Genomic DNA, 14,972 nt, shown 5'->3' on the forward strand with positions numbered 1-14,972 from the left:
TTCCAATTCTCCACATTGCCTTGGTCAAATGTCTATAGCTACCACACAGTCTGTTCTTTATTAAATTGTCCGTTGGACGTTAATGATATTGCTGTGTTGCATGCTGGGATTTAATAGATAAGGTCTTTAAAGGTTTTACAGTATTATTAAAACTCTGAGGTGGCCACCGCTTTACTACATGCCGGGGGTTTTGAAAGTACTAATCAGTCATATTATTACACTTGACACATCTGGAACGTCAGTCACAAAAATGGTTACTGGCAGGGTAGCAATTAGTGAAAACACACAGATAGATTTTATCAATAGGAAATGGAAAGAGTAAGAGAATCAAAGGGAATGAAAAGAATAAAAGAATCAAAGAGTTTCTGCACGGGAGGGAAATAAAGAAAGAAAAAAAAACCTGTGCACCTTAGTTTTCATGCTCAAGTCTTTCAATATGGCAGCCTATTTGTGTGCCACACCAGTGTGTCTAAAACTGATGAGGCTTTCAACTCCTTCACCCAGGTTCAAAAGAAAACAATAAGAAAGCCAAAGCATAATAACATGCAGTCTTTGTCTATTAGCTGCAGTAAGACTAGGGGGTTTACGGCACAGGGTTCTGTAAACAAAAGATTAAACCAAATCGAGCTGCAGAAAATGAAAGGAAAACATGAGTGGGGTAATGAGGGTGCAGACGTCGTTTCTGACCAGATTACCATCTCCACAGACTACTGGAGAGGAAAACGCCTGATTGAGCTATTTTACCACACAGAGAGTTTACGCCTCTCTCCACACACAAAACCAATACCATTACCACGCTGGTTAGTGGGTAAGCCACATATGTGAAGCAAAGCTGTTACAGTTTTGGGTCACAGTGCTCTGCGTTGATGGTAATGTCGTTTTGTTTATTTGTCACATTCACAGTATTAAAGTCTTTTAACCCAGACAGCTCTGTCTTCTTGCTGTTCAGCGTGTGTTTGTGTGTGTGTGCTTTTTTTTTTTAATGCAGCAGAGACACCGTACTGACCTTTGGTAACCTCTCAGGATCGCCGGGGTGTCTGGGGATGACCTTCTGCAGCCTCTGGAAACCATAGTCGATGGTTGGCTCATTCAGGGCTGAAAGAGAGAAAAGGAAGGTTAAAAAAAAAAAAAAAAAAAAATCAAACCATTTCAGGGTTAATTTTGCCAGCGAGAGGAAGAAACTAATTCAGAAATCTGTTAGAGTTTACAGTACAAAAGTCATTTCAGAATGCCTAATTTCAAAGAAACCTCAGGGGCGAGACGATGTTTTATGAATCATCAGCGGCTCCAGGGGGCAAGCCAAGGAAAATGACAAGGGTTCCTCTGACACTTGTGTCACCAAGTGTTATTCCATTAACAGCCATGATGCCCTACATCAGTCTGAGAATCCTTCCAAGGGACCCTCCCCCTTTTTATCTGCTTGGGAATATTGACTACAGCAAACTACATAGCGGGGGTCTTTTAATCTAACAGAGCTTTAATAATCTGTGAAAGGCTGTCCACACATTGATCTAGTGTAGGTTGCTGTCATTTCACCCTTCTGCACCAACTGTACTGCAACACTGGGCCCATGAAATACGGCAGCAGATCCCATGCAGCCATTAATCTCTCCCACCCCTCAAATAGTAATCTGGGGCATGAGGCATATTGGGCGATGAATCAGAGGCACAAAGTAAATGAATCATAACCCAGACTTTGGTGAGAGCAGGGCGTTTTATGTCTGACAGTCCTAATGGGTAATTGAAGGCTTCCTTACAGCTCCGCCTGATTCTAAACAATCATGTGTACACTCATAGGCAGGACAAGGCAAAGGGAGGGAGGCAGGGCAGAGGAGAGAAGGAGAGGAGGAGGGGAGGAGGGGAGGAAAGTAGGAGAGCAGTGTAAAAGGGGGAAGGAACGACTTAATAGAGAACATCACTTCTCAATGTAGATATCATTTTCAGGAGAGTAACTCCGCCGAGCAAGGCGCTTCATAAATCAATGGCTTTCTATGGAGACTAATAAGAGCTGCCTGCCTCTATTCATTGTTCAGCCTGTAATTTGGCCCATCACTCATTACTCAGCATGTAATTTCAGCATTAACACCGCACAGCTCGCTGAACCTGCTGAACACCAGAGAATGTGAAAGCAAGCGAACACCCCCCCATACACACACACACGCACACACACAGACACACGCAGGCAAGCAGGCAGGCAGGCAGGCAGGGCCACTGAGGCACAAGCCAGGCAGTCACGGCAGGAAACTGAACATTTATGTTTCTTACTCTTTCTTTTGTTCCCTCTCATCTATATACACATGCAAGCATGCTCTCACACACACACACACACTGTATCTACTCACGCATACATACAGCAGTCATGTACACACACACACACACACACAGGTGTACACATACACCACTTCTGACAAAAACCTGAATACAGTAATTGCCAGCTCGCCCGTGATCAAACGGAGCAATTGTGTGTTCAAGCATGGACAATGCAGGGTGCTAATCGATAGCAAGGATCTAGTTTGCAGATACAGTGGTATTCAGCCTCTGCTGCTCGGGCACACCTGAATAAACCCCACGCCACAACAACATACACTGCTGGAAATCTGATTTGACATGTCATCATGCGTCCTGAAACGACAAGGGCCTGCTTTGGAATGTGGGGGAACGCCATCTTCTCCTTAATAAAGGATTGATCTGCCGTATTGATCGTACATGACAAGGCTGTAGCAAGGAATTTGCCCCCTTTCTTTTGTTATTTCCACCCCCTTTCTTATCTATACACTCTGGCGGTCTCATACATGTGTACATGTGTACACACAGGAGCATGCATATTGGCTTGTGTGAATGTGTGTGTGTGTGTGTGTGTGTGTGTGTGTGACTGCACGTGCCCGGCTGAGAGAGTGTATGTGCATGTCAGCCCTGCCAGACCCCGCTGCTCAGTGTGATGTAAATTGTGTATGTGTAAAAAGCACTCCATAATCAGGCCATCCATCATCAGAGGCTGTCAGTGGGCTCTCTCAGGGTGATACATCACGCTCTCCTGTCCTCTGCCTCAGCTGGGGCCTACACAACCCGCCAGGCATGCTGGGAACACAGCCGGAGAGACGTACAGTACAGGACAAGACCTAGGTTGGGCGAGGTGTTCTGTTTGATGTGCCTTTCCAATGATAATGACGCCTTACTGTAAAAGCAGACCTCATGATTATGAATGTGATTTAGAGGGTATCGTGTAGTTTAAATCATTGCTCTTTTAAAAGTTTATATACAGTGATGAATACTTTCATATGGGGAATCAAAAATGTCAAACTAAATAAAAACGTTATTGACAGCCTGGGTTTAAAACGTGGCTCAGTGCTGTGCAGTTGGAGTCTAAGCGTCAGGCATGATCTCCACATGTCGACATGTCGCCGTCTCATCTATCATGGAGATGATCTTTGTAACAACCCCAGCGTAATGAAATTGGTGACACAGACCGCCATCTGCTATTGATTTCATGCAAATGCTTTTGACAGCTGATGGAGACTTGCATTAGCGCTAAACGGTGCTGTCAGTTGATGAGTTGACAGTTTTGTAGTCATAGCATGTACACTGGTGCAGACAGACACAGACAATGTCAATAATCCTGTAAGAGCCGCTGATGATATATACTGAGCACTTATATTCAATCTGGACAATAAATGTGTTATGTGTGTATTCATCGCGTTGCTCTGCACATTTTTTCTCCCGCGCAAAGATTTTCTTTCATCTGCTGAGCTTTTACAAGAATCATTGGGACTACCCCTCTTACTTTTTCTTACACCACACACATTGACAGCGACCTTTTACTCCTCTTTTACTCCCACCTCCTCACCCCGTGTCTTTTTTAATCCTTGGCACGTCATTACGTTCCAACTTCACACTCCGTCGTAAACTTTACTCTCCTCTAAAGATATAACAGGCAGATTGAGCTCTGCCATGCCCTCGCATGACTCCATGCGTGCCAAAATCACTTTGGCCCTCCTCGTCCTTCCAACACAATATGGTGAGGGAGGGGGGGGGAGAGGGTGTGGAAGTGTGTGTACACCCCCCACCCCTCCACCCCCATTACCCCTCCTGTAAGGGCTCTCAGTCGCTGCAAGGAAACATGAAACCCTCCACACACATCCCATAAATCCTGCACTGGGTGGGGAGTCTAGCCAGGGGGAGGAGGGAAGGTTGGGGGGGAAACTAGGAGGAGGTATGATAGGGAGAGGGAGGGGGGGGTAGGTGTAGAGGGTGGTGGGGGTGGGGGGGTCGCTGGCACGTTCCAGTCACGCCCGCTTCCCGGCCCGCGGCCAATCAATACCACTTTCCTGTTTTAGAGGCGGGTAATTATGAGGTGGAGAGATTGTGTGACCTCTCACCCCTGCTGCATTACTCGCCTGATATTAAGATAAATTGCCTGATTTTGGGTAAACATATGCTGCAATTCAAACTGTCAGCACTGGTTTGCTCAGGGATAATTTGTATTGATCTCCTGGCTTCTTCCCCATTTTGCTTACTGACCTCATGGATAATTAGAGAAAAAGAGACACAGGGAGGTAAGGCAGGGCTTGCATTTGAATACTTTGCAGGAGAGATGAAGAGCACATGGGTGGGAGGGGGCGGAGGGGGCAGAGGGAACATTATGGACTAATAGAATTTTCATTTTCTCTCATCTTCCCCTCAGATTTAGACAGGTTGCATGTTTTGTTCAATTACATGGCTTATATCTCTTTCCCTGCTTGTGTTACATTTACAGGGATATAATTGTTCATAGATTTGTTTCCATGGTTTAATTTCAGAGATGATTAGAATTTAACAAAAGCAATGAGACAGCAGAAGTGACGGCAAACACGTTTGAATTTTAACAGCCAAAGAATCATTTCCACGTGTGCGTAATAAAAAATAAAAAAAACTGCAGAGATAAAGTGACTAAAGTATTCAGTGTCTTTTTTCATCAAGGTATGGAAGAATTTATTTTATGAATATTTCAGTAATTTTCTCACTCTGGTAAGCCAACGATCATGTTTCCGAATATGAAGAGGTGGAATGCATGACTCGGTGTGCAGCTGTGACCATATCATTTCCAATTTTGAATATCACGCATGCGCACGAGCGTCGGTGGCAGGGCTTCAGTGGAATTCCTCTGCCTGGAATGTGCACTTCCCCAATCTTATTTTGATCTAACGCCTTAATCTGCCTGTCCTTTCATGCCACTAACACATTTTCTCTGAGAGCCCCTTTAGCTGCCTCAGTCTAGCCACTTTACTTAAAATGTAGAGTGGATGGCGTGTACATGGCATCTGAGTGTGGTCTGCTGCTCCTTCTCCATGTTCTCTAGAAATAGGACATGAGTAACCGCTCTACAGGAACAGTGTAACATGGCCGACGTTGGCAGCCAGAAGTGCTTACATGGCAATACACCACTGTGTGCCCTCGGTCTATATGGAAGGGGATTGAACACATGTATTGACTTACAGTATCGGGGTATAAACATAGGGAAATGTTTGAGCAAAGCAGTAAATTTAAGGGAAATTGTTCCTTGTTAAGTCTATGAGCCTGAATGGAAGCTTGCACAGAGTACTAGCATTCCTGCCAGCCATTACAGCTTATTACGATAACTCTATCTTTCCAGGAGATAAAAACCTAGCCTTGTTGCCATTTGCCAGCTATTACTTTCGCTAATTATACTTAACTGCTTCGAGCTTATCTCCACTCCTCCTACACCATTGAGCAGTTATTTTTTTTCTTTCCCCTTAACACAAATTAGAGGTGGAGTGGGAGTTGGAAAGGGGGAGACAGATAAACAGCACAGGCAGAAGTTCATTCAAGTGTTATTGCATTTGTGACTTATCAAACAGTCTAACTGAAGCCTTCTAGGCACCTGCAGTCTGTTAGATGGATGCAGTTCAGAACAGCATCAGCACACATAATGACCTCGTCTGGCTGATGCTCAGCACAGTCTACTGTAGAGACACAGACAGAGTGAATATCTTCTCAGTGTTACCGTCAGGAGTTAAAATTGAATACTGTGCATACAAAGAGGTGGGATACTCAGAAGTCATGCTGCTGCTGCACAGTATCGATATGTTCCAGTGTTGAGAGAATAAAAAAACACACATGCAGATGTAGAGACCATCATAAAAGAGGGAAAAAAACAAACCAAACCAAATTGGAATTTCCACAGCAAACTCACGCAAAGCAAACCTCATCTGTTTTAACACTGACCATATCATCTCCATCCACTGCAGCCAGTTATCACTGAGTGATTCCATCTCCAGCAGTCTCAAGATGAACAGGAAATTAAAATTTCAAAGATCTGCAGTTAAGATAAATCAATGGAGACAGATCAATGATCATTGAAATTTCATGAACTTTGAGCCAATACAGATGAAAAAAACCTAGACAGTTACAGTCTCCAGCAGATATTGCTCCTGCAACAGATAAAATGTAATTAACACGGTTAAAAGGGAGCAATGTTACAGATTGCAGATCCATAATTTCAGACTCTCTTCATATCGGTTGTATTATTAGAAAGGGCCAAAGACACCTGTTCAATCCTCTTAGATGACATCTAAAGTATGTGTGCCACTTCTCGAAGGACGCCGGCGGACATTCACACATTACCAGCCAACAGAAATCAAATGGGTTCCCTTCACAGCTGATTGCAAGCGCAAATTAATATTGTAAAATGAAGATCAATACATGGACGGGGCACAGATCGATGACGGCTAAATTACGGCCGCGTTTTCCCCCTCATTCAAGATGAGTTGTGTTTTCCTCTCAAAGTCAATACCGTGCTGCCTCCCTCATTCATTTCTCAATAAACTTGCCGATGAATTTCAATCAAAATGCGGCAGAGGGGGGAGTGGGGAAGGGGGGTGGGCGGGTGGGGGCAGTGGTGAGTGGAATTCTTTTAAAGCCCGTTGGGTGTGGATCATACTGAAAATGGGGCAAGAAGAGGAGGAAGAGAAAAGAGGAGGAGGGGAAAGATCCTCGTCTATCAAGAGCTCCCCTCCCTGCCTCCGCTGTCTATCTTTCCTGTGGCAGAGGACTGATGCTGTGACTCGGTGAGGACGATCCATTTTAAGAGCCATTACAAAACACACCTCTAACGATACTGTGGGACAAAAAGTGTCTCCAATTAAAACTAAATCAATGAATACCATCCTTACTGGGAGGAAAAACACACGCCCATACTTTCATTTTTCTCTTGAAAGATACCCACAATGCATTTCACAGAGAGATGTAATAGGAGAAAATGCATGCCCAACTGCAAGTACTTATTTCAATCAATTTCCTGGAGATGGATTTCACAGGTCACTTGCTGATAACACGCTGTGGAATAATGCCACAGTGTGCTTCTCAAAGCCTACCTGACAAGCTGCCTGACAGTGGGGGAGTGCGAGCACGTGTCACGTCAGCCCTCTAATTGGACACAAGGACCTTCCTCCGTGGAACCTTGTCGCGCTCCACACAAGCTCACAAGGCCTTCAAACCAAGCCCATCTAACTTGGCAACGAGTGTCTGCCTCACTCCTGTGGAGCTAGTGCTAAATACCAGAGTTGTAATGAGACAGGCAGGTATGGGGATATGGCTAGTGGATAACATGCTTTGACACATGCTAAAACTGTTGTGCCAACTGGTTACAACCCACTTGACTGTGGCGATGACATTTATAAATGCCTATGTCGTCCCTTCCCATTGTACTGCCTCACACTGCAGGTTGAACATTAAAAGAAAACTGCAGACGCATTCAGATTGATTCCAATTTGAAACGCTGCGTGTAGAGGATTTAAGGATTTTAAGTATACAATGATTATATAGAGTATTTAGCATGTCCTTGTCTGATCTGTTTACATACCTCCTTGAATGCCTTTGATTATAGCATATCTTTGCTGTAGGCCACACCCCATGGCCAACCAGCAACCAGTGGAGTACCACACCCAACGCTGCAGGACAGGAAATGAAAAGGAAGATCTCCATCTGATCAGCTTCTGAGTCTGGGACTTCAAAGTGACGGCAGGGTGGAGAGGAGACGTAAGGATAGGCCCGAGTCACAGGCTGAATAGCACAGGGCCCTATCAGATATACTACGATAAAGATGTCTGTGTTTGTTTATTTGAGTTTTCTTTTTTGGGGGGGGAGAGAGGACGGTCCAAGACTACATAACATTTTGTTCCTCTTTCTAAGAGTGGAACAGGAAGTGGGTTTAATTTTGGATTGGAGCACTAGATATCACTATTTATATCTCTGGTTTGCTGAACAAAAAGGTTGCTGGTTTTGTTTTGGTGAACACTAATTGTTTTTTGTTTCTTTTAATTCATAAATTAAGAAATTGTTGTTGCAGCTTAATTTAAAAGAGACTTTACTTCTGCATTATCAACATCTTCCCTTTCCATCCCTTGCAGGACTGACATTTCTTGATCTCCACCAGTATTGAGTGAAGCACACATGACCCCTTTGTCCTTATGTTGATGAATGACTGCCTCATACCCATTTTGTCAGATTTTGGTGCAGTGGAGTCGATAGCGTCACCTTGACGAGGAAACTTTGTGATCCATCAGCCCTCAAGGCTGTCTGGCCTCAACTAAGACCTGGCAAGAGCAGCTCACTGTATGGGGCATCTGCTCCATCCAAAATCCTTCACCCAGTATGCTGCGATCTTGTGAGGTCGAACGAATGGCTCTTATTACTGCCGCTTTACAGTGAGGAGGAGAAAAAAAGAAAGAAAAAACACTTGACTTGTACTAATAGCTGAGAAGCCATGCTGGTCACCAAAGGTCTGAAGACGAAGCACCCTGTCAGTGCCCAGCTTGGGAAATTAGCAAATAATGTTCCCTTCCCCCTGACAAATGTGTGACAGCTCGCCTTCGCCAATCATTCTCTCCTAACGTTATGATGCATGTCCTGGATCCCCACTGGAGGATACAGGCGAAGTTTACTGACCCTCAATTTACCCATGACAAATGGGGTCCCGGTAAATGTGCGTTTTCTGGGGCGCGGAAGGGGTTCATTTTAAGCAATCCTGGTTATGTGGATGTCACTGATTAGGATAAATAGTGGCTGAGTGTGTTAGGACTGCTTGCAGAACCATATTACCAACGGCCTGCATCGTTGCCCCAGGAGGGGAGCTCGCATGGAAACTTGGCCAAGATAGAAAACCAAAAGCTCTGATGCAATTAGGAGCTTAAATTGGATAAATTGTACGGTCAAAGTTTTTATTTATGATTTACTCTTTCATACAGTACTCTAAGTATGTAGTAAAAAGGTTAAGATGCTGCAAATGAGGCTGAAAATGGATACTTTTCCTTTAAAAAATATCTGATCAAACCAGCATGTACTGTTTGTAGCACTTAATAAAGTGTAAAGTATAATAAAGTATTGACTCGGGTACAGCCAGGACTTTCTCCTTTTGATTTTCTACAACCTTGCTGACAGTTGGTTCTACTAGTCCTGTCCGGACCAATGGATAACCAATACATGGATTAGACAGAGGACAAGCAAGCAACCGCCAGGGGACAACACTTTGTTAGAAGGTAAAAGGTATAGACTGTAAAATCGCAGAAATAACCAACATGCCATGGCTTTTTAAAACCTGGCAATTAAAGTACAGATATAGGCTTCTTGAAGGAGTCTGTAAACTACAGCCTACTAAAGTTTTATATAGTATGTCTGTTTGTCTCATTAGTGTTTTAAACATTCAATAGTCAATGCCAACAGGATTATTTGACATACACTACAGGGTGCTCTCTTTCTGAGAATGGATTGTGAGTTTTGGAGCCGTTCCAGGGTACTAACCCGAGTGAGGACGTGTCCCTCTGCTGTTCGAATTGACTGCAGTCTCCTCTGTGTTGACTCTTGGTAATTTGTGATAATTTCTTAAATTGAGCGAGTTAAATCTCCACAATTAGGGTGGTGGTGCAAGAAGAGTCAACATGAAAAAAAAAAGACTAAAAAGGCACTCCTCTCAAGCCGTGCTCTGAAGTCACGCTTGAAGCCATATGCTTTGATAACTAGACCTTTGATATGCACATGTTGCTCTCCAATATGACACCGGAACACTCTGTGCCTTTTAGACAGCACTGTGTCACTACATGCCCTTTTCAGCCCAGGTAATTTGCTATTGTAACCCCAGGTCATTTCAAATCTATTTGCTTGTGCAGTGCCATTTGTTCAAGTGCTGTATTACAGAAAGAAATGCTACGGTTTGAAATGAGCTGTTTTCACCCTTAAATACATGATGCGCTCCCCTGCACTCAATGCATCAGCCTGCTCCCTCTTTAACGTCTAGGAGAAGTAGCTAACATCCTTTCACCTGGCAATTACAGTACATATGGAATCAGTGATACCTCATTCAGGCGTTATGCATTCTGCTCTCTTTAACGGCTTCATTCTCTCAAGCGTCAACCCTTGTACAATCAGGGTGAGCCACACAGGGAATAGCAGAGCAGCAGAGAGGAGCTGGACCTGTCTATTGGTGACTTTCTCTTTTAATTCACCGCACTAATCAATTGTACCACCATTGCCTCAAGGGGTAATTGTATCTTTATACTAACTGGAAGTGAGTAGGAACCCAGGGAAGACAGAGAGGAAGAATGGGGAGGGGGATCAACAAAGATAGAAAGAAGGGAACACGTTTCCCCAGTAAAACCTGATGGTAATCATCCCAATCCGCTTAGCCTCTGTGACTAATGGGGTCTGTTCTTAAGGGACCTGGCACTTTCACCAGGGTGCTATAGAAGCCATTAATGTCTTAACTTATACACCTTTTCAGGGCTGTGCAATAACACATGTACGCACGGACACACACAAGCGCACACACACACACACTCACACATACACATTTCCTCGCTGCTCGCTTGCTCACACAAACAGACACACATATACTCACGCAGCCACACTACACTCCTGTTTCATTATCCCGGTGCCTTGTTGGCCTCTGCTCCGCTCCTGCTAGGGAGGTTAAATGCAGGAGAGCTGGGCCAGACTGCACGGTTGGAGGAGAAGGGGACGGATGGCTGGGGGTTGAAGTGGTGGAGGTTTGGGGGAGCAAGAGAGGGAGGAAGAGGTGGAAGAGGGGGGGGGACTTGATGAGAAACAGCTGCCCCGGGATGGAGGGGTCTGGATGGAGGTTTTGGAGGGGTGTGTGTGTGTGTGTGTGTGTGTACGTATGTGTGTGTGTGAGGTGGGTCGGAGGGGGGAGGCCAGTCCTCACTTTGCAATTCTGCTCTGCTCAAGGCCAGGGCTGTGGAGGCCTGGGGGTGCTGGGGTGTGGGGTGGGGGGGGGGTGGTGGAAGTGAGAGTGCTTTGACGCGGCCCCGTTTCATTCTGCCCATCAGAGTTAGAACAGACAGAGGCTTCCAGGTCAGACAGGCTCTGACCCCCACAACCTCTGTCTCCTCACCAATGATGACAGATAAGACCACCACTTCCTTCTGTTAGCCAAGATAATCAGATCCCTTACTTATAGTGTGACAGACACACACTCACACACATACACCCTTTACCTCCAACCTACACATCCTTGTCGACTCTGTGCACACTTTCTCTCCTATGAATTCACAGAATAACTTCAGGCACACTCATGCACTTAACCTAGATATTGTCTTTCTAACCTGCTTCGTAAAAAAAAAAACATGAAATCCCATTTTGCCTTACAAAATCAGCAAATTAGCAGACAGCATTATCAGTCTCACAACAGGGCAGATTAAGCAAACTGGCAGAATGAGTTATCCTGACAGCTTGAGTTTAACAGAGCTTGGCAGCGCCCTCGTATGATGGCAGGTCAGAGGGGGATCGAGTTGCACTTGTAGGAGCCCCTCCACGAAAACACCTTTTCGCTAGCAATGCAGATCTCACACATTTAACATTCAGCAAGCAGGGCCCTGGTTAGTCCATTAATAGCGCCTGGACATGGGGGCCGAGGGCTCCATCTAGAAAGAGGAAGCAGACGGAGCAGGGGCACTGGAGGAGCCTGTAGGAAGAGAGGGAGAGAGGGTTTGGACTCACCGGTATAGACAAATCTTCCTGGGGCGCCTTTGCAGAACTGCTTAGACTTGTAGGACAGCGTGACTTCCACAACACCGGGGATGTGCCGAGGTGGAGTCTGGACACGGATGGCGTGGGGAGTTATCAGCTGAGGAAATGAAAAGAAACAATTAACCCCTTTGAAATAATATGATACAGAGCATGTCCCGTCATCAGAGCTGGCTGCAAAGTTTTGACAGTTTTTTGAATATTTAATATTCAGAGTGTATTTTAGCAGCAAAGACGTCATACCTCACTCCATACGAGCATGGTGCCAAACACGACTTGTAGGCCATCGAAGAAGTTGTCCCCTATGATGATGACCGTGGCTCCTCCGGTGGTCCATCCCTCACTGGGGCTGATAGCCTTGATGCACGGGGTGGCTGCTTATCCAAGACAAAGAGAAGAGCAAATTCAGCACCTAGACTTCAGCACTGGGGCCCATGTCTCTTTCTACATAGACACATTACGGCATCACCTCCATGTTCAGCCCTCCATGTCTCTTTCACAAAGACATATCATGGAAATTGCCTCTGGTAAAAAAAAAAAAAATGATGGATTTGTCCTTTAAGGCATGAGAATCAAAATCATTTATCAGCGCGGTGGAGTGGTGTAGTTAAGCAGACCCTTCAAATGGTCCACTTCACAAAGGCTAAACGCCGGGCTCGCCAGGAAAATGATTTGATGGAGCAAATTATGTGTCAGGGCAAATGTAGCTATCAGAATTGATTAAGCATGCGCTCGCATGTACAGTAAAATTTCAAAGTTGAACACATCTCAAATGAGTCAAGAATACAGGCTGTTAAAGTGGAAATGACAAGCTAAAGCTTTGCTGGTTCATGTTATTTCATTACCTTTGTTCTGCATATGCAGTACAGTGCAGACACACTGAGTGTAGTTTCAGGTTTCATAATGTGAAATGCACTCATGAATTATTCAGATTGAGTTTTTTTTTCTTTCTTTTTGTGATCGATTCAATCCATTTCATATTGTTTATTACAATGCTTTTCATCTGGCATGACTTCTGCTACGTAGCTCTGCCATTCATCAACAGTCTGGGTTGTTATTATAATCTAATTTGAGTGATCTGGTGCCTCACATTCACTGTCATTTGATGCATTACCTTAATATGGTGTTCAGCACAACACCGTGTTTACAACAGAAATAGCATGACAGCTAGCCATAAAATAGCAATATCAAATTTAATCTATTTCCATCAATATCTTTTAATACACTATGAATTGTGGATGTTTTTCCTGCTCCTCAGAATGTGAGAAACTATTTCTGCAAGTTCCCTCTTACTTTACAAGCTCCGCTCTAAACCTCTATTATCCTTTCCATCCAGTAAGTAAATCACAGTCGGCCATTGTTGTATGAATCACCTCAGACAAGACATCTCCCTTTGTTTGCCTTGCTGTTGGGTCTGTTCAGGTCATGTTTGCTCTCTCTCCCTACCCATAAAGTGCACACACACACATTGGTACTACAGGGAATCTGACTTTAACAGGCGCTGTTGACTTCATGCTAATCACCTCGTACAGATTTTCATTTGTGAGGCCTGGAGGAGTGACATTTGCTTTCCTTAATTGCGAAGCGGAGCGTCTGAAAGAGGACCAACCCTCTATGGGCATGCTGGGCCCCCTCTAAGGGCCTGACCTTCATCAGTGCGGACGATTACAGCAAATAATTCACCCTTCAAAATTACTGTAAACAAATTGACTTTGGGGATGAGAGAGAGGAGGGGGGGGCAGGAGGAGGAGGAGGAGGAGCAGGCAAAAAAGAGGGCCTGATGGTGACGGTGACTGTTGGGGGGCAGCTGCAGCCTCAAAACATACGACAGGCATCCACAATCACGCGCACACACAGACACACACACACACAAACACAGACGCACCACCTCGGAAATCCCAGTGCCCCCACCCACACACAGTAGGACCCATGGAGAGGCAGCGACTGAGGCCCTAAGCCGTCCACCCTTCTGCCTAAAAATTTGCATATGTCTCAATGCACAGACAGAGAGGGGAGCATGTGCTGAATGGGGACCGTGGCGAAGTGGATTACACAGTCAGCGCAGGCGATCTGATGACAGACACGCACAATGCCCCCTCAGCAGATGATAGGCATCATGAGGAGTGGACGGATGAGGATGCAAAGAGCCGGCCTGCCGGTGTTGAGTGTTGCATCGCTAAGTCTTTGCAAACTTTGGGCTTCAGAAGAGGAAATTCGAGCGATTTGAATTCATATGTCAGCACTTGTTTCCTTTTTCTTTTCTTTTTTTATTGTGTTGAATTGCTGCATGAATTTATTTCAAGATGCGCTATACCGTGAAATGACCCGAGGCGGCTGATCTGTGATCTTTCCTCATCGTTTTCCTCTCTAGTTAGGGTTAGCTGTAGAGGACGTCAAAACTGATCCGAGATCTGAGCAGAGGAGGTCCCTGCTCTAGTATTGTGACACTCAAACAGGTCTAATGTGGCCCCGCGAAGCCGTCCTTTGTTCTGCCTGCTGAAATGTGTTGTAATTGTGCTGTGGGATGTCCAGATGGTCGGTTGATAGTGCAGCTGATGGGATTATACCTTTTACCTCTCCCTGGGCCATCTGTTCCCTTTGACTCTCTCTCTCTCTCTTTCCCTCTCTCTCTCTGCCTCTCTCTCACTCTCAACCTCCCTCTCTCATACTCTCTCCTTCTCTTTCTCCTTTCCTCCTCTCCTTTTTCCCCCCTTCTTTTCTCTCTTTTTCTTCCTCTTAGGCCCAGCAGTCTGGATTCACTTGTCTTTATTGCATAAACCCTAACAGCATTACAGCCACTTGGCATGCAAATGAGGCAGGCGCTGCAGGCTCTATGCTGAGTCTCCTATATTGTCTGGGGCTCTATAATGGTGGAACTGAGCTAAGGAACGTGTGTGTGTGTACGTGCGTGCATGTATGTGTGAGAGTGAGAAAAAGAGA

At 45.1% G+C, this 14,972-nt stretch overlaps 1 protein-coding gene across 8 annotated transcripts in view; it reads right to left on the reverse strand.

Annotated features, from left to right (window-relative positions):
• The window catches only part of LOC146973358 (transcription factor COE3), a 69,140-nt gene that overhangs the window by 9,212 nt on the left and 44,956 nt on the right, over positions 1 to 14,972 (reverse strand). For 4 of the 8 annotated variants that reach the window (XM_085799847.1, XM_085799848.1, XM_085799842.1 and 1 more), the window contains exons 9-11: positions 12,276 to 12,406; positions 12,006 to 12,132; positions 1,007 to 1,095 (exon numbers count right to left, since the gene is read on the reverse strand). In XM_085799847.1, the coding sequence (XP_085655973.1) occupies positions 1,007 to 1,095; positions 12,006 to 12,132; positions 12,276 to 12,406 (347 nt within the window). Of the gene's footprint in view, positions 1 to 1,006; positions 1,096 to 12,005; positions 12,133 to 12,275; positions 12,410 to 14,972 lie in introns of all 8 variants that reach the window. The other 4 variants (XM_085799845.1, XM_085799844.1, XM_085799843.1 and 1 more) reach the window with 1 other exon arrangement.

This window comes from Trachurus japonicus, chromosome 15 (assembly GCF_045865225.1).
Source record: "Trachurus japonicus isolate A0001 chromosome 15, Traja_1.0".
Classification (NCBI taxonomy): domain Eukaryota; kingdom Metazoa; phylum Chordata; class Actinopteri; order Carangiformes; family Carangidae; genus Trachurus; species Trachurus japonicus.